This window comes from Otolemur garnettii, unplaced genomic scaffold, assembly GCF_000181295.1.
Source record: "Otolemur garnettii isolate 467f Iridium unplaced genomic scaffold, OtoGar3 scaffold00127, whole genome shotgun sequence".
NCBI classification, from domain to species: Eukaryota; Metazoa; Chordata; class Mammalia; order Primates; family Galagidae; genus Otolemur; species Otolemur garnettii.
The window spans coordinates 98952-124346 of NW_003852522.1; the positions used below are offsets into that span (position 1 = coordinate 98952).

Consider the following 25395-nt stretch of genomic DNA (forward strand, 5'->3'; position numbering starts at 1 on the left):
CTAATTTATAGCTTTCATATGAAAGCTATAACCTAATTATAGCCTAAGAATATGGGGAGGGGTAGGGGAGCGGAGGGGGTGGGTGGAGGGAGGGTGATTGAAGGGATCACCTCTATGGTTTATCTCACAAGGGTACAGTGAATCTTTCTAAAAATAGAATATAAAGGTCTTAATGCAATAACTAAGAAAATGTCATGAAGGCTAAGTTAACCAGTTTGATGAAAATATTTCAAATCGTATATGAAAACACCACACTGTACCCCATAATTGCATTAATGTACACAGCTATGATTTAATAAAAAAAAAAAAATAGATAGCTTCACCACTGAGCATCATGAAAAAAAAAGAAAGAAATTTTCCATGTCAGCTGGCCCTGAACCCTCGACCTGTAGGTAACATTTGTTTCCTTAAACTCAGGGTCTGTCTTGGTAGAGACAGGGTCATCTGCTCTGGTCCCTCAGATCACATTCTGCAGATCTGGATTCTGGCACTTGATCTGGGGCCTGGATTCTGCATTCTCCACAGACTCCCAAGTGATGCCAATGCTCCCGGTTCAAAGACCACACATTGATTACAAGGATGGGGTAGGATTGGCATAAAAAATAGTCTTTTAAATAACGTCTATTATAATTTGTTGTTGTTGTTGTTTGGAACATGAATTTTAATGTGAGGGCAGACCTAGGAGACAACTGGGGAACAGAGATTAGGGCCAGGCCCAGCTGCATAGGGCCTACAGGGGCATCACTCTACCTTCTTCTGTCATTTCATAAGGCCTAATTTTTTTTGCAAAACCTGAGTAGCAGTCAGAAACCTGCCTAGCAGTCTTGTTGATGGTTTCCTGGGTGGAGCTGGCCAGCTGGTCCATGGCTTTCTGCCCAGTCTCTGCGGCTTGATCCAGCACTTGCTGAACTGTTGCTCCAGCTACTGTCACTGCTTCCTCGGCCATCTCCTCCACCTGTTGCTTCAAATGTTGCAAGCCCTTGTTGGCCATGGCTGCAGGTGGTCTGGACAGTTGTCTAGGACAGTCACAGCAACATTGGATCCTGCCCAGAGTGGCCCTCTTTTGTTTTTAAAAGTTCACTTTGGTCCAAATCTTTATTAGCCTCCAAAGACAAACTTCCTAAATTAATAAGAGTATCTTCTGAGCCATGACTCTATTTCAGGGTTTCTGAATGTTGGCACTACTGACATCTGAGATCAGGTCATTCTTTGTGATGGGGGCTGTCCCAGGCACTGTAGGATTTGAGCAGCATCCTAGTCCCCACCCAGCAGATGACAGTAGCAACCACTCCCTTGTCATGACAACCATATATGTCTCCACCCATTGCCAAATGTCCGCAGTGGTGGGCAAGAGATAGAATCAACCGCAGGAGAGAACCACTGGTTTACCTAGTATTTTTAACAAACCTACCACTATCCTGTTGGCATAAAATTTAACAAATCCTTACACGATGCTTACCAAGTAGTGATAACCCTTCTAAGAACACAGCATTCTTAACTCATTTAATCTTCCAGAAAACTCTATGAGATCCTTTTACTGTCCTAAGGCACAGATTGGCTGAGTGATTTTCCTAAGGCCAAACAGCCAGTAAACTCTGGAGTCAGGATTTGAGTCTGATTTCTCTGGTTCCCGAGCCCTTTTTCTCATGCTTTCTGTCATCCTTTTAGATACGGAACCTAACAGATTACATTTTTTATATGTCTTTAAAGCTGCAACAGATTGTTGACCAATTTGAGATGCTTCTCACCAACAAAACTCTATGGGAAATGGGAAAGAAGCAAGAAGTCTCATCCACAGCTACATCTATCCTCCAGAATATGGAATCAAATATTCTAGCAACTGCTTTGAAAGCCCCGGGGCAAAAAGTCCAGAAGGTCCAAAATAGTACTATGGGTAAGAACCTGGGCCAGAAGGGGGCTCACACCTGTAATGCTAGCTCTCCAGGAGGCCAAGACAAGTGGATTGCTTGAGCTCAGAAGTCTGAGACCAGCCTGAACAAAAGCAAGACCCTGTCTCTACCAAAAGTAGAAAAACTAGCCAGTTGTGGTGGCACATGCCTGTAGTCTCAGCTACTCAGGAGGCTGAGGCAAGAGGACCACTTGAGCCCAGGATTTTGAAGTTGCTGTGAGCTATGACTCCATAGCACTCCACCCAGAGTGACAGAATGATACCAAAAAAGATAATATGGCCTGATACAAACTGGAGACCAGTGTTACCAGCTGGGGTCTGGGTTATTAAAAGTGAATGCACTACATGAGTCAGTTTATATAAAATTCTACAAAATGCAAACTTATCTACAGTGAGAAGGAAGGGAAGAAGGGAGGGATCACAAAGAGGCATGAGAAATTGGGGGGAAATATTGGGAGAAATGTTCCCTACCTTGATTGTGGTGTTGATTGCACTAGCATGTAGCTGATAAAACTCATTAAATTGCTCAGTAAATCTGTTTATTAAAAAGATTTCCTGGTTTCTAATCCCAGGTCTGGAATTTTAACTTAAAAGTAGGTTGGCTGGTTGGTTGGTTAGTTGGTTTGATTGATTCAATGCCTAACATTCTTGGGAAACTGGAATCTGGACAATTCAGTTTGAAATTAAACCATTTTCCAGATTATGTATAGCTCTCATCTCTCCTGATTTTTCCAAGTGCTAACTGTTTGATCTGGGACCTGTGTCCTTACCTCACGGAACTTCAGTTTCCTAATCTATAAAATGGGGATTATAATAATGCATGTAATTCACTTAAAATTAGGGTGGCTATTAACTATATTCATGATTATTCTTTCTACTCTGTAGTATTATAAAATATTATTAAAAGAGTATCATTCTTTATGTGCTATTTTGTTATTTGGTTTTTTTTAACCTTTCAAACATACAGCAAAGAAGACAGAATAAGAACCCTGATAAACCCATCACCCAACTGGAAAATTTCCACCTCATGGCCAGTCTTGTGCCATATACTTTTTAAACTGAATATTTTCTTGTGCTTTATTCTTTATTTTTCCAGCTTTATTAAGAGGGAGCTGAAAATAAAATTGTATATATTTAAGGTATACAATGTAATGACTTAATATGCATATCTTATTGGGCGGTGCCTGTGGCTCAAAAGGGTAAGGCGTAGGCCCCATATACCAGAGGTAGCAGGTTCAAACCAAGCCCCAGCCAAAAAATATATATATGCATATGCTATAAAATGATTGCCACAATCAAGTTAGTTAACACATCCATTACCTCACATGGTTACCTTTTGTTTTCACAAGTTTGTTTCTTGATCACAATTCTTTCATAACTTCATTTTTATTGGAAGCCTGGTTGCCATTATGGGGTGATGTCATCACTTCTTTAATCAGGTATTTCTTGGTGAAAGTCTAGGTAATATCCCATTTTTCACCATTATTATCTATGCTGCTGTGAAGAGTCTTGTATCCAAATCTGGCCTCTCATCCATGATTGTTTTCTGAGACTAAATTGGGTAATAGAATTGTTGTTTCAAAGGCAATGTGCTAAAACTTGATTGCAGATGTTACAGTCTCATCTAACTTCTGAACTTCAGTTTCCTCATCTGTACATGTATAATGATCCTTTACAGGGTTATAGGAGGCAGTTATAAGATGACATAAGGCCAAGAGTGGCAGCTCACACCTGTAATCCCAGCACCCTGGGAAGCCAAGGCAGGAGGATCTCTTGAGACCCAGAGTTCAAGACCAGCCCGGGCAACACAGCAGCACCCTATCTCTATAAAAATAAAAATAAATGACATGTATAAGGCTCTTGTCCAAGTGCCTAGAACATCCTAGACATTTAGTAAATGTGGGATATTCATGTGGCTGTGCACATTGTGGCGAGAGCAGGGATGAGGTCTCACTGTGTTGTCCAGGGTGGACTGGAACTCCTGGACTCCTGCCTCAGCCTCCTAGGACTACAGGCACATGCCACTGCACCTGCCTATTATACGCATTTTTAAAACTTCTTATAATGTTGCTAAGCTTTCCCATTGTTTTTCTTACCAGCTATTGAAACTCGAGTGGTTACAGACAATTGCTCTGAAGAAAAAAAGACATTCCACTTGCACACCCAAATGAACTCAATGGACATCCATTGCAATGACATTGTCCAGGGAAACATACAAGGTATACGTAACAGCAACTTTTATATATTGACTTCATAGGAGTGTTGAGTACATTGGATACTTTTTTTTTCCATTCTTGAGAGGAACAATAAAGCCGGATAGGATAATAATGAGTGAAAGTGGGAAGAGCTATTTATACATGGTTAGAGAAAGTCATTGATTAATGGCTCAGCGCCTGTGGCTCAAGTGGCTAAGGCACCAGCCACATACACCTAAGGTGGCGGGTTCGGATCCAGCCCAGGCCCACCAAACAACAATGATGGCTGCAACCAAAAAATAGCTGGGAGTTGTGGTGGGCGCCTGTGGTCCCAGCTACTTAGGAGGCTGAGACAGGAGACTCACTTGAGCCCAGAAGTTGGAGGTTGCTATGGGCTGTGATGCCACAGCACTCTACCCAGAGGGACAGCTTGAGGCTCTGTCTCAAAAAAAAAAAAAAAAAAAAAAGAAAAAAGAAAGAAAGTCATTGATTAAGTAATAGTTGAGCAGAAACCTAAAGAATGCCAGGCATCAGCCATGCACCATCTGGGGAAAGCACATACTTGAGGTAACAAGAACAGCCAGTACGAAGGCCCTGAGGCACGAACATGCCTGGCATATTCAAGGAACAGCAAAAAGGCCAGTGGGGCTGGAATAAAGTGAAAAAGAGAAAAGGAGCCACTAACCACAGCTCTACCTGCAAGACCAGCCATGGCCCAGATGATAATAAAGCTGCTGCTCCTCCTAGTGGGGGCGCTCAGCACAGGTCACCTGGGGTTAGGACTGAGCTTCTCAACATCTTCATGGACATCAAGCACCACAAGGAAAAGCCAGAGCCTAAGGACGACTTGTGTGATCAGTGCAGTCCCTGGAGGAAGAATGCCTGCTGCTCTGCCAGCACCAGCCAGGAAGCCCACAAGGATGATTCCTACCTGTATGACTTCGGCTGGGACCAGTGGAGTGATGGGGCCTGCCAGCAAACGGCATTTCAGCCAGGATACCTGCCTCTACCAGTGCTCCCCTAAGTCAGGGCCCTGGATTCAGTGGGTGGACCAGAGCTGTTGAAAAGAGCAGGTCCAGAATGTGCTCCTGTGCAAAGAGGACTGTGAGCGCGGTGGGAGGATTGTCACTCCTCCTATACCTGCAAGAACATCCAGCACAAAGGCTGAACTGGACCTCAGGGTTTAACTAGTGCCCAGTGAAAGCTGCCTGCCGCCCCTTCCATCTCTACTTCCCCACACCTGGTGCTCTGTGCAGTGAAATCTGAGGTCATTCTTACAAAGTTTGCAACTATAGATGAGGGAGGGGCCATTGCATCCAGATGTGGTTTGACCCAAACCAGGGCAACCCCAATGAGGAAGTGGCGAGGTTCTATGCTGAAGCCATGAGCGGTCCTGGGCTCTGTGGGGCCTGGGCTTCTCTGCTCAGCCTGGCCCTCATGCTCCTGCTGCTACTCTGCTGACCTCTTTTTGCCCTCAGATATCTGGACATCCCTGCCCTGCTTGGCCCCACAGCTCCCAGCTACTCACTTCCTGTTCTATGGTGGTACTTCTGACAGCCAGTTTGAATAAACCCAACACTCCACATCTGTCTCGAATTAAAAAAAAAAAGAGAGAGAGAAAGAGAAAGAAAGGAGAGAGCAGGAAGATGATGAGAGCAGGTCTTAGGTTCTTCCGAAGTGATAAAATGACCTATTGGGTTTTTTGGTTTGTCTTTTTTTTTTTCCTTTTGAAACAAAGTCATGCTCTGTCATACAGGCTAGAGAGCAGTGGCATCATCATAACTCACTGCAGCCTCCAATTCCTAGGCTCAAGTGATCCTCCTGTCTCAGCCTTGCTACAGCTGAGACTAGAGGCATGCACCACCACACCTCGCCTGGCTAATTTTTCTATTATTAGAATCTTGCTCTTGCTCAGGTTGATCTCAAGCTCTTGGCCTCAAGTGATCCTCCATCCTCAACCTCCCAAAGTGCTAGGATTACAGGCATGAGCCACGGTACCTGGCCCAGTTCTTTTTTTGATAGATACTTGTAGCCATAAGTGGTTAGAAGCAGGGGGGAATTAGCTACACACTCACACCCCTGAGCCAGACTACAATAACAGGAAGTCTCCAAGCATGGCCAACAGAACAAGACTCTGTCTCAAGAGAAAAAAGAAGTAAAAAAAAAAAAAAAAAGGAAGTCTCACACTATATTCTCCAACATACCAGTAATGTGTTAAAAGAACAGTTAATTACCAAGTATGCTCAACACATCCTAATCATAAAACTTGTTCTGTAAATTCAACAAAATCCCAATTTCTGTCCTGCTAAGGACTCAGGCCATATCTCGAATCAAGGATTCCCTTAAGACAAATGCAACAATGCTCCAGCTTTGAGGTTCTGTTACCATTGTATCAGGCAATGGGATCGGGCAACCAGAATCTTTCAAATCAGTTATTCTCAAAGTGTGGTCTCTGAACCAGCAACATCAACATTACCTGGAAACAGATTAGAAATGAAAATTATCAGGCCCCTCTCAGACCAAATGAATTTGACATTTTGAGAGTGAAGTCCAGCACTCTGTGGGTTTGTTTCTTTTATTTATTTATTTTTATTTTTAAGACAGAGTCTCACTATGTTACCCAGGCTAGAGTAGCATGTCATCATAGCACACAGCAACCTCAATCAATCAAGCAAGCAAGCAAGCAATCCTCTTGCCTCAGCCTCCCAAATAACTGGGACTATAGTCACCCACCACAACACCTGGCTAGTTTTTTTATTTTTAGTAGAGATAGAGTCTCGCTCTTGCTCAGGCTTGTCTCGAACTCCTGAGCTTAGGCAATCCACTTGCATTGGCCTCTCAGAGTGCTAGGATTACAGGCATGAGTCATCACACCCAGCTCCAGTGCTTTGTGTTATAACAAACCCTATAGGGTTCATAGGACCTAAGCTCTAGTTGAGAAAGACTCCCCTTAAAAAGTGTAAGAGGCAGATCTACAGGGTGTTCCATAAGTCATATCAGCAAAATATGTACAACAACAACATATTCCTTCCAAAATATGTATAACAACAGGTATCTTGGAACATGTTCACCATGAGTGGGAGAGAACACTTGGGAGGTGGGGTGTAGAAAGAAGTGGCCAACACACAAAGAATATTTTATAAATATTTTGTAAGATTTTATAATGAATATTTTGTAAACAAGGGTACATTTGGCTATAATACCCTATTGGGGTCAAGCTTTGCAGCAAAGTCACGTTCCCATCTAAATGCTCACAGGTGTCAGTGTATGAGAGAGAGCTTCCAGAATAGTTCAACCAATCCACATATTTTAGATCCCATTAATTTCCCTAGCAAAAACCTGTCTCCACATCCATTATCCCTATTAACAAGTTAATTTTGCCACTGAAAACTCACTTCTAAAGAGCTGTATATGTAATTGGCTGAATTAAATAAGAAATCATTAGGTGTTTAGCAGGCCCCCTGGCTGAAGGACTCAACTAGAACTTGAACTTTGCCTTAGAAATGAAAACAATATAACCTAAACATTTGTACCCTCATATCAATCTGAAATTTTTAAAAAAGAAAAAAAAAAGAAATCAGTAAGTCTGACCAATTTGAATGACATGTTGTACATTGTAAGGAGAATCAAAATACATCTTGGCTCTGATCCCTATGTGAGTTTTAAAAGTTTAATATAAATGCAGCTCATACAAATGACCCCCCCAAAAAAACTTATCTAACATTCATTCTGCTGATTATGCTAATTGGAAAAATGTCTGCTGTTGATCAGAGATAAAGATCCCTGAAGTATTCGTGATAGCTGTCTCTCAATGGTAGTGTTTCTGATTCAAGCTCATCAGGCCTAAAACGTGAAGTCTTAATTAAGACAATGGCCTACCCAACATAGCTTAAACTAACACACATAAAAATATACTGTTGGCTGGGCATGGTGGCTCATGCCTACAAGCCCAGAAGTTCAAGGCTTCTGTTGAGCTATAATTGTGTCACAGCATTCCATCCTGGCTAACAGATCAAGATCCTGTCTCTTAAAAAAAAAGAATACACAGCTCTCACAATGTTATTCAAAATAGCCAAAAGGTGGAAACAACCCACATGTCCATCAATGGATGAATGGGTAAACTGAATGTGGTCCACCCATACGGTGGAATATTATTTGACCACGAAAAAGGAATGAGGCACTGATACTCACCACAGCATGGATGAACCTGAAAAACATGATGCCAAAGGAAGGAAGCCAAACACAAAAGGCCATATATTATATGATTACATTTATCTGAGTTGACCCCAATAGACACAGAAAGTAGACTAATGATTTCCAGGGACGTGGGGGGGGGGGTCATGGTTGCTTAATGGGTGTGAGATCTCTTTTGGAGATGATAAAAGTGTTTCAGCACTAGATAAAAGTGATGATGACACTGTGAATATACTCAATGCCACTAATAAAATTCACTTTCATTTATACCTCATTTTATTTTTTGTTTTAGAAACAGGGTCTCCCTGCATGATGCAATGGTACATTTCAAAACTATTAAGAAATGAATATAATTGTGATGGATGTGTTACTTAGTTCAATATAAGCATTTCACATTGTATATCGAAGCAGTACACTGAACCCCATAAATGCATCAACATACAAAGTTATGATTTAATAAAAAATAATAATAAAAAAGAAACAGGGTCTCCCTCTGTCACCCAGGTCAGAGTGTAGTGGCCTGCTGCAACCTCCAACTCCTGGCCTCACACAGCTCTCCTGCCTCAGTTACTGGGACCACAGGTGTGCACTGACTTGCTCAGCTATGACAATGCTTTTAAAGATTCCGTTTTTCCAGCTCGGTGCCTGTGGCTCAAGCAGCTAAGGCACCAGCCACATATACCTGAGCTGGTGGGTTCCAATACAGCCTGGGCCCACCAAACAACAATGATGGCTGCAACCAAAAAATAGCTGGGCATTGTGGTGGGCACCTATAATCCCAGCTACTTGGGAGATGGAGGCAGGAAAATCGCTTGAGCCCAGGAGTTGGAGGTTGCTGTGAGCTGTGATGCCATGGCACTCTACCCAGGGTGACAGCTTGAGGCTCTGTCTCAAAAAAAAAAAAAAAGATCCCATTTTTCCTCATTTGGCAATAAAGATATTTGCACCAAATTGTTCACTGCAGCTCAATTCATAATTGCCAAGCCATGGAAGAAGCCCAAGTGCCCATCGACCCATGAATGGTTTAATAAAATGTGATGTATGTATACCATGGAATACTATGCAGCATTAAAAAAAAATGGAGACTTTACCTCTTTTATGTTTACATGGATAGAGCTGGAAAATATTCTTCTTAGTAAAGTATCTCAGGAATGGGAAAAAAATATCCAATGTACTCAGTACTACTGTGAAACCAATTTACAATCATTCACCCATGCATGTGAAAAATGAAACACAACTATAGCCTAAGGATGAAGGAGGGAAGGGGAGGGAAAAGGACAGGGAGGGGGATGGGTTGATAGAGGGAGGGTTAGTAGGGGGACCACACCTATGGAGCATATTGCAAGTACAAGTTGGAGCTATCAGATGTAGAACACAAATGTCTTAATGCTGTAATTGGGTAAATGAGGTGAAAACTATGTTAATTAGTAAGATGTAAACACTCCAATTTGTACAAATAATCAACACATTGAATCCCATAATGGCATAAATGTATTTATGATCGATGTACAAATGACTTAATAAAAAAATAAAGATTCCATTTTTCCATTTCCTCAGGGCCCAGTGCAGTTGCCTTTGTTTCTTATTCTTCTCTTGGAAATATCATAAATGCATCATTTTTTGAAGAGATGGATGAGAAAGATCGAATTTACCTGAACTCCCAGGTGGTGAGTGCTGCTGTTGGACCCAAGAGGAATGTGTCGCTCTCCAACTTTGTGACTCTGAGTTTCCAGCATGTGAAGGTGGGTCAAAAGTGTACTTTGAACTTGTCAGGTCTCATGGAGGTAGACCAATGCGTACACAGTTTCTATAGGAGGTTCTAGGCCTGCACTGCCCTATGTGGTAGTGAGGAGCACCTGTAACTATTGGGCATTTGAAATGCGCCTGGTTGAATCAAGATTTTGAAGACAGCATTTCCAGATTTACATCTAAAATTCCCAGATTTTGATGGCTTAGTTAGAAGGAAAGAATTAGCCAGATTTAATCACGCCATATTGTACCCTATAAATATATATATATATATATAATTATAATTTGTCAATTAAAAATTAAAATTTAAAGCCAGGTGCAGTGGCTCACACCATGGGAGGCCATGGCAGGAGGACTGTTTGAGGTCAGGAGTTCAAGACTAGCCTGAACAAGAGACCCAATCTCAACTAAAAAATAGAAAAACTAGCCAGGCATTGTGGGCAGGCCTGTAGTCCCAGCTAATCAGGAGGCTAAAGGCAGGAAGAAACCCAGAAGTTTGAGGTTGCTGTGAGCTATGATGACACCACTGCACTCTAGCCCAGGTGACAACAAGACTCTGTCTCAAAGAAACAAAATTAGAATTTGGCCAGGAACAGTGGCTGACACCTGTAATCCCAGTACTTTGGGAAGTCAAAGTGAGAGTATCACTTGAGGCCAGGAGTTCAAAACCAACCTGGTCAACATAGCAAGAGCCATCTATACAAAAAAAAAAAAATTGTTTTTAATTATTAAGTCATGGTAGTACATGCCTATAGTCCCAGCCACTTGGGAGGCATAGGCAGAAGAATCACTTGAGCCCAGAAGATCAAGGTTCAGTCAGCTATGGTTATGTCACTATCTTCCACTCTGGGTAACAGAATGAGACCTTGTCTCCAAAATATAATTAAAATTAAATTTCAAAAAATAAGTAAATAAAAACCAAAAACAAAAGAAAAAAGAGATGTAAAATATCTCATCAATAATTTTTTTTTTTTTTTTTTTTAGAAATGGGGTCTTGCCTTATTGCTCAGGCTGGCTGCAAATTCTTGACCTCAAGACATTCTCCCACCTGAACCTAGGGTACAATTTTGAATATACTGGGTTAAATAAAACATATTATTAAAGCTAATTTGAGCTGTTTCTTTGCCTCTTTTAATATAACTAACAGAAAATTTTAAATTACATATATGGTTCACATATTTCTCTTGGGCAATGGTACCTGAAAGTATTTCAGTTGCAGGTACTTCTTATATTTGCAAAATTTAAGCTGAGACATGATATTTATTTTCACTCAGAAACCTGATATTCATTAGCAGGACTATATAACTCAATTTTAAAAACTGGGTTTGGGGGGATTGGGGGCAGAAGGGGAGACTAAGTAGAGTGCTGTGGTGTCCTAGCTCACAGCAACCTCCTAATCCTGGGTTCAAGCAATTCTCTTGTCTCAGCCTCCCAAGTAGCTGAGACTACAGACACCGCCACTATGCCCAGCTAATTTTTTCTTTTTTAGTAGAGTTGGGGTTTCACTCTTGCTCAGGCTGGTATTGGACTCCTGACCACAAGCGATCCACCTGCCTCAGCACCCCAGAGGGCTAGGATTGCAGGCAAGAAACACCGCAGCCTGCTCCCCTCAAATTTTTTATTTAATCTGTTGACTTCTCCCATTTTCCATCCAAACTCTTCATAGAAATGTCTCAAAAAAAAAAAAATTCAATACCCAGAGAGAAATATAACAGAATTTCTCTGCTCTCCTTCCTTTCTCTTCTGTTAAGAAAATAAGAGTTAAAGGGGAGAAAATGGGGAACTGTAGGTTTTCTCTATTTCATGCATAAAATGTAGATGTGGAGTTTTGATGTACTGGGGAGAGGGAGGAACAGGGCAAGAAATCTAGAGATGGCCAGTAGATTATCAAAGGCAATGTAACCCACAAACAACAGGGCATCCAACCCGTCTCCTTGGCCCCATGAAGTGATGCTCTGAAAGCCCTTGAGACAAAGAGAAGAGATTACAGGCTAATTTTATTCTTTCTCCTTGTGATTTTTTTTATACACACTCCTGCTCTCATCACACAAGCCATTACTGTGCTCTAAGGGGCTAGGGAACAGAATTGGTGTGAAGGGACCAGAAAAAAATTGGTGGAGAGAGTGTGGGAGAAAATGATTTGTGAGCCTCAGACTCCCTTGGGGTTTTGTTCCTTTTGTTTTTCCTCTGACTCCCATTCTCAGGGACAAGGTCCTGAAACTAATGAAATCTCATAAAACTCTGGCTTCCAGAGACCATTGGTTTATTGAATCCAATAAAGCTGCAGTTATGGGGCAGGGCACTTAAAATAGAAATCACTGAAGTTGCTCTTCACCCAGGTGCCTTGGCATGTGGCGCCATGGCATGGACCGCCAACACTGAAAAATGGTCCTCATAAAGATGTAGAGAGACAGTGATCTCGAGGAGCTCTGAAAGGGCAGGGATTTTTGTCTGTTGTTCTTCTGTTGTATCATCAGTACCTAACAGTGTCTGAGGGTGTACATAATAGGTGTACATTTTATCTACTCGATAAAAATGTGTTCTATGGCCAGGTGCAATGTCTCATGCCTATAATCCTAGCACTCTGAAAGGCCAAGGTTGGAGAATTGTTTGAGCTCAGGAGTTTGACCCCAGCCCAAGCAAGAGCAAGACTCTGTCTCTACTAAAAATAAAAAAACTAGCCAGGCATTGTGGTGAGCACAGGTAGTCCCAGCTACTCAAGAGGCTCAGGCAAGAGGATTACTTGAGCTCAGAAACTGGAGGTGTGAGCTCTGATGACATCACTGCACTCTAACCCAGGGTGACAGAGCAAGACTCTGTCTCAAAAAAAAAAAAAAAGTGTTCAATCCTATGTACTCAATTCCCGTATGAGGACAGTTGATAACCTAGTACATGGTCGGGGGTGGGGGAAGGTGAGAGAAAAGAGAGGGAAGGAGAGGGGAAGATGGGGAAAGGGGAGAACAGAGAGAGGGAAGCGGGTAGGGAGTCATGGTGTGTGACACACCTTTTGGAGGCGGGACACAATTATAAGAGGGACTTTACCTAATAAATGTAATCAATGTGACCTGGTTCTTTGTACCCTCAATGAATCCCCAATAATAAAAAAAAAAAAGAATATATTAGTAGATATGTAACAAACTCAGAAATATTAAATAAAATGTGTTCTATTTAAAAAAAAAAAAAAAGATAACAATGATGAGCCCATTCTATTTTCAGATGAATCCTAGGAACAAAAAGTCCTTCTGTGTCTACTGGAAGAGCACAGAGCAGGGCAGCCACTGGTCCAGAGACGGCTGTTTCATGATACATATGAACAAAAGTCACACCATATGCAATTCCAGTCACCTTTCCAGTTTTGCCGTCCTCATGGCCTTCACATACCAGGTACGATGTAAATGTCTCATTCCTCTAGCAGATGCTTTCTGAGCCCCTACAGGGTGATAATAAGTGCTATAAAGAAACTGAAAGAGAGCTACTGATGAGTAATTTTTGATAGAGTAGTCCAAAGGAGGCCTCTATAAGTATTAAATATTTGAGCTCAAATATGAATACAGCTGGCTCAAATTACAATTTTTTTCAACTTTATGATGGGTCTATCAGGGTGTTAAATATGTATTCAACTTTCAATGGATTTATTGGGATTGCTACCCCATCGTAAGTTGAGAAACATCTGTATTAAGAGTGGTGGCTGGATACAGTGGCTCGCACCTGTAATCCCGGCACTTTAGAAGGCTGAGGTGGGAGGATTACTTGAGGCCAGGAGTTTAAGACCAGCCTAGGCAATATAGCAAGACCCCATCTATACAAAAAAAAAATTTTTAATAGCCATGTAATGGCACATGCTTGTAGTATGAGATACTTGGGAGGCTTCTTGAGCACAGTAGTTTGAGGCTAAGCTATGAACACACCACTGCACTCCTACTTGGGCAACAGAGTGAAGATCCTAAAGCTAGGGGGGAAAAAAGTCAGCAATGCTTTCATACTCAAACATCACATTGAGTGAAAGAAGCCAAGCACAAAGGGCCATGCAGTAAACACAGTGTATTATTCCATTTATGTGAAATGTTCAGAATAAGTAAATTCATATAAATAGAAAGTAAATTAATGGTTGCCAGTGGTCAGGGGAGAAGAAATGGGGAGTGACTTCTTAATGGCCATAAGGTTTTATTTGGGGGTGATGAAAATGTTTTGCAACTAGATACAGATGATTGTTGTACAACTTCATGAATGTACAGATGACCCTCAAAGTACAACAGGATTAAATCTCAACAAACCCATCATAACATGGGAAAATCATAAGTCAAACTGTTTTCGAGGACCATCTGTACTAAATGCCATTAAATTGTACAATATAAAATGGTGAGTTTTATGTTATGGATTTTTTTTAAAGAGAACTTTATTGGTGGGTGCAGGGGCCCATGGCTATAATCTTAGCACTCTGGGAGACCAAGGCATGAGAATTGCTTGATCTCAATAATTCAAGACTAGCCTGAGCAAGAGCAAGACCCCATCTCTACTAAAAATTAAAAAAAAAAAATAGCTGCTGGGCATTATGGTGGGCACATGTAGTCCCAGCTACATTAGAGTCTGAGGCAGGAAAATCGCTTAAACCCAGGAGTACAAGGTTGCTGTGAGCTAGGCTGATGCCAGGGCACTCTAGACTGGGGTGACAGAATAGGACTCTGTCTCAAAAAAAAAGAAAATTTTCCATTATGAAAAAAAAATTCTCAAGGAAGAGGATCCTAATAAGAGATGTGCACATGCGTGTAAAGGCCCTGTGGAGAGAACAAATGTGACATGTTCCAGAAAGGTGTGTGGTCAGAGCAGAGTTGAACAAGGGGAAAGTGGAAAGAGATGAGGCTGGGGAGACAGGAGCAAGAAAGATGTGTCTAAATCCTCCTAAATCTAAAGGAATTTAGATTTCATTCTAATTGCCACAGGCAGCAATGGAGGATTTACATGGCGGGGTGCTGCATATTTATTAAGATGTCATTAGGTGATCCTTGGGGCTTCCAGGCAGAAAATGAATGTTGGTATAGCAAGAGGGGACTTGCAAAGAGATGATGGTGGCTGAGATTCAGGCAGAGCAGAAGTGGTGGGAGGTCAGAATGGACCTATATCCAAGAAGCAGGACCAGAGGACTTACTGTGATGTGAGTTGAGCATATGCCACCAAGATGTCCTGGATCACACTCTTCCTCACAGGGAGAGAGGTGGTTCCCCTCAGAATAACAGTTGGTGGAAATCTCTGACTTCTCCTCTTACATAAACAGGGAAGTGGGGAATCTAAAATAGGAGTAAAAACACAAAATTCTTCTTTCATTCATCAATACATTTGTGAAGTTCACCTACAAGTTGGGCATAGCCTTAGCTCATTCACCATCATTGTTGCATAATATTTCTTTGCATGTCTAAACTGCAATTTACTCATCTATGCTACACTTATAATCACTTATAATGGGTATCTAGGTTGTTGGCAGTCGGGGGTTATTGAAGGCAATACTCCTTTTCTGGAATGAAGCATAGAAAAGCCTCATTCCATGTGGTATCCTCCAGAGTGATGAGGTGGTATCTGACAATTAAGTTCATGAACTCATCCTAGAAAAAGTGCTACATACCTCATTGCTGAATATCACTGTGGTCACCTTCAAAGTGACCTTGGGAAGGCATGTACCTATGCCAGTGCCTACTACACCCTTCAAAGTAATTGTGGAACATTTTTCTGGAATGGTCATCAGAGCTGTTATATTACCCTTGGTGTACTGAGTGTCACCAAAATATCTCTTTTCAATATTTCCCTTATCTTCAGGTAAAAAATAATTCATTGGGGGCCAGATCAAGTGAGTAGGAAGGGTGTTCCAAAATAGTTATTTGTTTACTGCCTAAAACTTCCTCTCAGACAGTGCCAGGTGAGCCGGTACATTGTTGTGATGCAAGAGCCTTGACTTGTTGGCCAGAATTTTCAGTTAAGATTATCCTAACTTGGGTGGTTCCTGTAGCTCAGTGTGTAGGGTGCCAGCCACATGCACCAAGGCTGGCGAGTTCAAACCCAGCCAGGCCAGCTAAAATAACAACTGCAACAAAAAAATAGCTGGGTGCCTATAGTCCCAGCTACTTGGGAGGCTGAGGCAAAAGAATCACTTGAGCCCAAGAGTTTAAGTTTGTTGTAAGCTGTGATGCCATGACACTGTACCCAGGGCAACAGCTTGAGACTCTGTCTCAAAAAAATAAACAACAACAACAAAAAAAAGATATCCTGTTTCTCTATTGATGTTTATTTGATCTGCCATGCTTCTCACAGTCAGCTAACAATTTTGATGTACAATTCCACAAATTTTTACAGTTTTCGCCAGTTCTGATCATTACTGGCTGCCCTGACCTCTCTTCATCAGTGGTGCTTTCTCTCCCATCAGGAAAATGTTTAATCCATTTGTGTACTGTCGTTTTCTTCATGGCATTACCCCCATAAACTTGGACTAAAAAAGTCCCTTATTTCACTTCCACTCTTACCAACCTTAATAAGAAATTTGATGTTTGTTCATTGCCCTGATTCAAGCTCTGACAATCTCACAATGGCACACAAAAACAATAATCAACACCACTCAGCAAAACACTGCCACACACTGACATGAACACATCTGTGAGACACTGATACACCCAGGTTATGAAACCATACCAAGTTGTTTGTACAGTGCTGCCAACATAAGTGCTTGGTGGTAAGTTCACACACTTAATTGTCAGACCTCATAGACCCCCAATGGTTAAGCTAGAAAATGGTGGAGCCACCGTCACCATGGGTTCCTAAATGTCTCCGTCAGTGCACATGGAGTATGTAATAGGGACTAGAAATAAACCATCGCTGTGATAAATCACCAAGGGGAAGAAAAAACAACACTGCTCTGTCTGCCTAGCATGGGTCTCATTCTCTCACTCTTGGTGCTCATTTGTGCCAGTTTCTCTAGGACACACATTGTGTCAGGAGACCTCAAGAGCACCCCCAGATGCAATGATTTGCTTTAAAAAAAAAACACTCACAGGACTCAAAAAAGATGTTATGCTCATGGCCATGGTCATGGATATAGCAAAAGAATACAGGTGAAAATTAGCAAAGGGAAAAAGACATATGGGAAGATGTCTAGGAGAAACAAGGTACAAGTTTCCAGGTGTCATCTCCCAGTAGAATCACACAGATGGCAATGTTAATTGTCCATCTGGGACATTCACCTGAGCCTCCATGTCCAGGGTTTGTTTGGGGGGTCAGTCAAGTAGTTATGCAGTACCCACATGGCTGACTCTTAACTACTTAGACCAATGGACCCCAGCATAATAAAACTGTTCACCATAAATCACATCATTAGCATAAATTCTCTATCAAACTGGTACTGCATGGCCCATGTCCTCAGCATACAAAAACACATTTTTGAAACTTGTAGTAAAATATTCATAACATAAAATGTACCATCTTTGCCATTTTTAAGTGTAAAATTCACAATGTTAATGACATTCACATTGCCATGCAACCCATCTGCAGAACTCTTTTCATCTTGCAGAACTGAAACTCTTTGCTCCTGAAGCAACAATTTTCTATTCCCTCCCTCCCCTCACCCCAATCCCTGGCTGCTGCCATTCATTCTGCTTTTTGTTTGGGGGGAGGGGTGTGTGACATAGTCTGCTACCCTACCTATGTGTATGTCCAAACTCATTAAAATGTATATGTGAGGCCAGGCACAGTGGCTGTCTTCTGTAATCCCAGAACACTTTAGAAAGCCAAGGCAGAAGGATCTCTTGAGGCCAAGAGTTCCTGACCAGAATAGGCAATAGCAAGACCCCATCTCTACAAAAAAATTAGCCAGGTGTGGTGCACCTGTAATCAGCTCCTTGGGAGGCTGAGTGGAGGATTGTTGGAGCCGAGGATTTTGAGGCTTCAGTGAGCTATGATGATGCCACAGCATTCTTGCCCATTCTTGAGATCCTGTCTCTTTGTATATTAAGTATACCTCAATAAAGCTGAAAACAACAGTAAAAAAACAGCCTGGCAGATGTTTTCCATCTGCACTATCAATTAGGGGGCTTGATGCCTATGTTTAGGACACCCCATGCCAAGCAGGAGAAACATAATGCCAGAGCAGGAAAATATGACTGTGAAATCTTCTTTTCTGGGTCCCAGGAAGACGATTCAGTGCTGACCACCATCACCTACGTGGGGCTGAGCCTCTCTCTGCTGTGCCTCCTCTTGGCAGCCCTCACCTTCCTCCTGTGCAAGCCCATCCAGAACACCAGCACCTCCCTGCACCTGCAGCTCTCCATCTGCCTCTTCCTGGCCCACCTCCTTTTCCTCACAGCAATTGACCAAACTGAATCCAAGGTACTGACAGCATAGGAGGAACCAACCCCCTCCCTGGATACCTTGGATGGGATACCTTGGGTCCGTAGAGGAGAAAAACGTAATTTTTCTTCTACCCTTTCAAAGTGCTTCACTGGGACCCTGTAACAAAAGAGAGATTAACAAGGGAAAAACAAACAGAAGTTTATTAACATGGGTGTATATTTCATTATATACAGAGGAGATGCTCAAGGAATAAGTAATTTGGAAAGAGGCAGTTTAGAACACCAGCATCTTTGACAAAGAACAGTAAATTTTTGGAGCAGTAATAAGACAAAGGAAAAGGATCAAAAGGATCTGGGATCTCTAGTGGCAGCACACTGTGAGAAGACAAGAATATGGGAAACTAATTAAAAAAAAAAAAAGACTTCTTAGTAAAGTCTGTTCTATAGATTCCTCTGGTGCTGGCTCCTGGCTGGTAAGAACCTCAAGTTGTCTTCAGTAATCAACTTCTTTCCTTGCTGATAGACAGGAGAAGAGGAACATCTTTGTAGATTTATATGTCCTGGAATACTATTCAGCCTTTTAAAAAAGGAAAGAAAGCCTTTCATTCGTGGCAACATGGAGGACATTATGTTTAATAAATAAAACAGACACAATAGACAAATAATATGCCATCAAACTTTGTGTGTAGAACCTAACTAAAGTAGACAGACTTCAGGTGTGGTGGTTCACATCTGTAGTCCCAGCACTTTGGGAGGCCAAGACGTGAGGACTGCTTAAGGCCAGGAGTTCAAGACCAGCCTGAACAACATAGCAAATCTTCAAAAACTAAACAAATTAGCAATGTAGTGGTGCACGTCTATAGTCCCAGCTACTCAGGAGGCTGAGGCAGGAGGATCATTTGAGCCCAGGAATTCAAGGCAGCAGTGGGCTATCATTGCTGCCACCACACTCCAGCCTAGTAACAGAGCAAGACCCTGTGTCTAAATAAATAAATAAATATTAATGCCCTTGATCTAAAATGTCAGGTGCTCTGAACCCAATGCCAATGTCAAGGAGAGGTCCTAGGCCACACTCCCCCTTGACAACCTCTCCTGGTGACTCTCTCCTCCCCCCAGGTGCTGTGCGCCATCATCGCAGGCGCCCTACACTATCTCTACCTGGCCTCCTTCACCTGGATGCTGCTGGAGGGCCTGCACCTCTTCCTCACCGCACGGAACCTGACGGTGGTCAACTACTCAAACATGAACAGACTCATGAAGTGGCTCATGTTCCCAGTCGGCTACGGTATCCCCGCTGTGATTGTAGCCGTTTCCGTGGCATCCAGGCCTCACCTTTATGGAACCCCTGATCGGTGAGCTTGACTCTCACCTTGTGCCCATGGCAGTTTCCTAAGAAAGCTTTTGGGTGGCAGCATTCATGATAAGGATGAGGATATACATATCTAATTCACTCTATGTTCCCCTTTATATCAGCTCTAACCTCTGTCCTGGTGAGGCAGGATGAGAGTTCCAAAGATTCTGAAAGGAGGTAGTTTTAGGGAGTTAGGTTCCAGCTTCATTCTTCCCGTGATTTGGAATTTTGATTTCTGAAACCTCAGTTCCCCTTATTAGTGAAATAAAGGAACAGTTGTATCCATTGCCTCAACCTCACAATACTAGTGTGAAAATTCAACAGGACTGTGCTCGTAAAATGTTTAACATACACTGGGTTAGGTGGCTTACTCTTACAATCCTAGCACTCTGGGAGGCTGAGGCAGGTGGACTTGAGCTCAGGAATTCAAGACCAGCCTGATCTCACAAGAATGATACCTCATAGCTACAAAAAATTTAAAAATTATCCAGACATGGGTGATCACACCTGTAGTCCCAGCTACTTGAGAAGCTGAGGCAAGAGCACTTGAGCCCCGGAGTTGAGGTTGAGGTGAGCTATGATGACACCACCACACTCCAGCCCAAAGGAGAGTGAGACCCTGTCTCCAAAAAAATGTTTAACATTGAGCTCTAGCACATTATAGTGAGAAATAAATGCCATAATTGTCATCAGCTGACTTTCACCAGGAGTTGGAAATGTTCTCTGGTGAGAAAAGTGCCGCTTCGTGCTCTTGTCTTGTGCTTCCTCCTATCCCGCTTTTGTCTCTTTTCCTTGTTCCCAGATGCTGGCTCCACCTTGATCAGGGATTCATCTGGGGTTTCCTTGGCCCGGTCTGTGCCATTTTCTGTGTGAGTGAGTACAATCCCCTGACGGTCCTAACCAAGAAGAGCCACCAGAAGTGCTGGGTACAAGATAGGACAAGGGGTGTGCATTTCCTCCATTGTATAATTTGATTTTTCCACCTGCTTCCAATTCAATCCATGTGTAGGGAGATAGATCTTCTGTGTGCAATTTAAAGTGGACACCATACATTATTTTAATTTGCACTCTGTCTTGTCTGTGTTGTTCCTGCAGGTGAATTTAGTATTTTTCCTCTCAGTCCTTTGGATTTTGAAAAGGAAACTTTCATCCCTCAATAGTGAAGTGTCAACCATCCAGAATACGAGGTAGAATGTGACAAATGGTTCTTCCTACCCCTGTTCTACCCAGCCCTACTCATTCCTCCTACATACCCCCCCACACACACACACATACATCCCAAACCTACACTCCAGAGACCAGCAAAGCCAGAATCATCATCCATTGTCACAATTAATGAGAACCTATATTTGCTACACTATAGTCTACCAATGGAAAAGAAGCCATACTCTGTAAAATAATTTATAGAGGTTTATTCTAAGCCAAAATTGAGGACCATGACCCAGAGCCACACCCAAGAAGGTTTGAGCAACTGCACTCATGGTGGTGGGGTTACAGTTCAGTTTTATATATTTTAGGGAGATAGGAATTACCAGTAAAGCCATTAATCTGTATGTGAAAGGTATACATTGGTTTGGTCCAAAAAGTTGGGTCATCTCAAAGCCAAGGCCCACAGGTTATAGGTGGATTTAAAGATTCTTTGACTCACATTTGGATGAAAGAGTTAGTCTCTGTCTAATAGACCAGGAGTCAGTAAAAAGGAATGCTGAGTTAAGATAAGTGTCTGTCGATCAGAGGCAAACTATAAGACATATGCCCAGACTCAAGTGGTTTGTTATATAAAGAACCTGCAGCTCAGCACCTGTATCTCAAGCGGCTAAGGCACCAGCCACATACACCAGAGCTGGCGAGTTCAAATCCAGCCCAAGCCTGCCAAACAACAATGACAACTACAACCAAAATATAGCTGGGTGCTGTGGCAGGTGCCTGTAAGTCCCAGCTACTCAGGAGGCTGAGGCAAGAGAATCACTTAAGCCCAGGAGTTAGAGGTTGCTGTGAGCTGTGATGCCATAGCACTCTACCCAGGGCAACAGCTTGAGGCTCTGTCTCCAAAAAAAAACCTGCAAATATGTCTTGCATAGGCTGAGGCCTGTGAGTGAGTCACAAAGGACATCTCTAAGAAGGGGAGGGGAGCACAGTGAGGCATGTCTGATCTCCTTTCTCATGGTAGCAACTCAGTTTTAGGGATGCCCTTGGCCAAGAGGGGGTCCAGTCAGTCAGTCACTGGGTGGGGAGCCTTAAGATTTCATTTTAGGCCACATGTGGTGCCTCACACCTGTATTCCCAGCACTTTGGGAGACCAAGGCAGGAGGATATTTGTGGCAAGGAGTTCAAGACAAGATCAGCCTGGGCAACAAAATGCGAATCTGCCTTTATAAAAAAAAAATTATACAAGCATGGTTGTACACACCAGTAGTCACAGCTGCTCATGAGGCTGAGGAAGGAGGATCCCTTGAACCCAGGAGTCTGGGGCTGCAGTGAGCTATGATTGTACCACTGCACTACAGCCTAAGCAATACAGCAAGGCTTTATGTCAAAAAAACAAATCTATATAGCAACTCCGTGAACTGTGACGATGATAAAGATGAGGAAACTGAGAAGATAAAGTAACCTTCCCAAGGTCACAGTTAGTTGGGCTTAAATTTAAACCCAGATAGTCTAGCTTCAGAATCCTTTCTTTAACAGATACACTACACAGATGTCTATGTCCATTATTAGCTTTGTAACATCATCATCTCTGACTCTTCTTAGGATGTTGACACTTAAAGCAACAGCTCAGCTCTTCATCCTGGGCTGCACATGGTGTCTGGGCATCTTTCAGGTGGGTCCAGCTGCCCAGGTGATGGCCTACTTCTTCACCATCATCAATAGCCTTCAGGGTTTCTTCATCTTCCTGGTCTACTGCCTCCTCAGTCAGCAGGTAAACAATGACCTCTCTCTTTGTTGTTTCAAACTTAAGAAAAATTTGGGAGCACATAGTTGAATGGGCATTTAAGTCTGCATTCTTTAAATGTTCACATGAGCATGTGAGGCATGTGTAAACATTACTTATGTTTTCTCTACTTTAAGATGGCAATTGATCTATACACAGTGGCTCATACCTGTAATCCTACAGTGGGAGGCCCAGGCAGGAGGAGCACTTGAGCTCAGGAGTTAAAGAGCAGTCTGAACAAGAGTGAGCTCTTGTCTCTACTAAAAGTAGAAAAATTAGCCAGGCATAGTGGTGCACACCTGTAGTCCTAGCTACTCGGGAGTCTGAGAAAGGAGGTTGCCTTAAGCCCAGAAGTTGGAGGTTGCAGGGAGCTATGATGATGTCACTGCACTCTAGCCTGGGTGACAGAGCAAAAACCCTGTCTCAAAAAAAAATAAAATAAAATAAAAAAGATGCCATTGAAGTGGTTACCTTAGAGCTTGGACTAGAGGGTAGATTGGAAAGGGCCGTGAAGAAAACTTCTGAAATGTTTACATGTCCTATATGTGGATCTGGATGGTAGGTTATACAAGTGGTAACATGTTAAAATTCATTCAATTGTACACTTAAGGTCAGTACACTTGGAATACTTGGCATATCTTATAACTTAATTCAATTTATAATAATGAAATTTACTGGCTGGGTACAGTGGCTCACACTTGTAATCCTAGCATTCTGGGAGGCTGAAGCAGGTGGATTGTTTGAGCTTATGAGGTCAAGACCAGACCAAACAAGAGCAAAACCCTGTCTCTACTAAAAAGAAAAAAAAAAAACTAGCAGAGTATCATGGTGGGCACCTGTAGTCCCAGCTACTCAGGAGGCTGAGGAAAGATGATTTCTTGAGCCCAAGAGACTGAGGTTACTGTGAGCTATGATTATGCCATGACACACTACTCAGGGTGACAGAGTAAAACTTTATCTCAAAAATTAATTAAATTTACTATGTTGCACTTAATTGAATTAGCTGTGCTTTACTATGTTTAAAAGTGTGGTATTGATTATAAGATACATCATTTATTAATAGCTTTCAGAAAGTAAATAATTGCTATATCCAAAAATGTCACATTTTTTCTTCAGCTTTCCTACTTGTGATAGTCAGCTAATGCTATGTAACAAACAACCTCAAAAATCTCTGTGGTTTAAATGTAAATGCTTTTCTCATTCTTAGATTTGCAGGTTAGTTGGAGTTCAGCGGATCTTAGCTGGGTTCAGCATGAGTTGGCTCTAGGATGCAAAGCAGGTTCAGGTTTGCTCTTTGTGACTCATTTTGGGGCTTAGGCAGAGGGGAGAGCATTTTCTCATTATATAATTTCATTGTAGAACCCTTAAAATATATTAGTATGGAGACTATAGTACCACACTATAGTCTATATGGAGTCTATATAGTACCACACTATAGTCTATGGAGACTATAGTACCACATGACTATAGTCATGTTAAGCAGTTTGCATTATTACTATTATTATATTATTATTTTGAGACGCAGTCTTTTTCTCCTCTCCAGGCTGGAGTGCATCGGAGTCATCATAGGTCCCTGCAATCTCTAACTCTTTGCCTCAAGCAATCTTTCTGCCTCAGCCTCCCAAAGTGCTGAAATACTTTTCTCATAATAATATCAAAATCACAAATAGGCCAGCCCTACTGGGAAAGGTCATTTTAAACTTATGATTCTGTTAGCATCACCTCCACTAATATCCCATTGGTCAAAGCAAGTCATATGACCAAGACTTACTTGCAAAGGAAAGGAACACTCCACCCTCCATGAGGCTAAGACATGGTACAATACTACAGAGTGTTGAATAATGGAGATCAATAATGAAATGTAGGCCAGACTTTGTAGCTCATACCTGAAATTCCAGCACTTTGGGAGGCTGAGGCAGGAAGATTGCTTGAGGCCAAGGGTTAAAGGTTGCAGTGACCTATGAGGACTCCACTGCACTCCAGCCTGGGCAAGAGAAAAATACTCTGTCTCAAAATAATAGTAATGATGATGATGCAAGAAGCTTAACATGAATTCTTAAACACATTTGACTATGGTACTATAGTCTCCATACTAATATATTTTAAGAGTTCTACAATGAAATTACATAATGAGATAATATTTCCAGCATTTATTATGGACATTTTCAAACACTTAAAAAAATGTTAAAGAGTTATACTGTGGTCAACTATATACCAATCACCTGATTCTAAAACTAACATTATACAATATTTGCTTTGTTAAGTATTTATCCTTCTATCCACCCATTCATCCATCTCATAATAAGCAAGTGTAGATTACATGTATAGCCAAAGAAAACTGTAGGCAACCCCGCAGTGTATGCATACACCTGAATAGGCACAAGGAAAAAGACTTATACCTACTCTATTCTTAGTTCATCTCAGTTCTAAGGCATCTTATAGCTCCAGTTTTTAAATACATATAGTTTTTATTCAAGATGGCTACTAAATTCAAGCCAACTCAATTGTCAGCAGCTGAACCAAAGAAATAGTGATGTGTGTCCAACACTAGAGAAATAGTGGCTGCTTTGAACTCACAGAAAAAGCCTTCAAGGTGGTCATTTACTAAGAGGTGTTTAGGGATTAAAGCAGACTGCATGCTGGCTCTAACATTGAATCCCAAGACAAGATCAACTCAACTGTATACTATTGACCCATGTTTTACCTAAATTTAGTTAAATTATCCTTTATCTATAGAA

The 25395-nt window shown here is 41.9% G+C and overlaps 1 protein-coding gene and 1 pseudogene across 1 annotated transcript in view; both read left to right on the forward strand.

Moving 5' to 3' along the window:
* Positions 1-25395, forward strand: part of ADGRE3 (adhesion G protein-coupled receptor E3) — a 48858-nt gene that overhangs the window by 18145 nt on the left and 5318 nt on the right. Inside the window, exons 6-14 of the mRNA XM_023517992.1 lie at positions 1711-1894; positions 4009-4128; positions 9856-10040; positions 13264-13431; positions 18214-18411; positions 19491-19726; positions 20528-20594; positions 20821-20912; positions 22477-22645. Of these exons, the coding sequence (XP_023373760.1) occupies positions 1711-1894; positions 4009-4128; positions 9856-10040; positions 13264-13431; positions 18214-18411; positions 19491-19726; positions 20528-20594; positions 20821-20912; positions 22477-22645 (1419 nt within the window). The remainder of the gene's footprint in view (positions 1-1710; positions 1895-4008; positions 4129-9855; positions 10041-13263; positions 13432-18213; positions 18412-19490; positions 19727-20527; positions 20595-20820; positions 20913-22476; positions 22646-25395) is intronic.
* On the forward strand, positions 4291-5565 carry LOC105887801 (annotated as a pseudogene).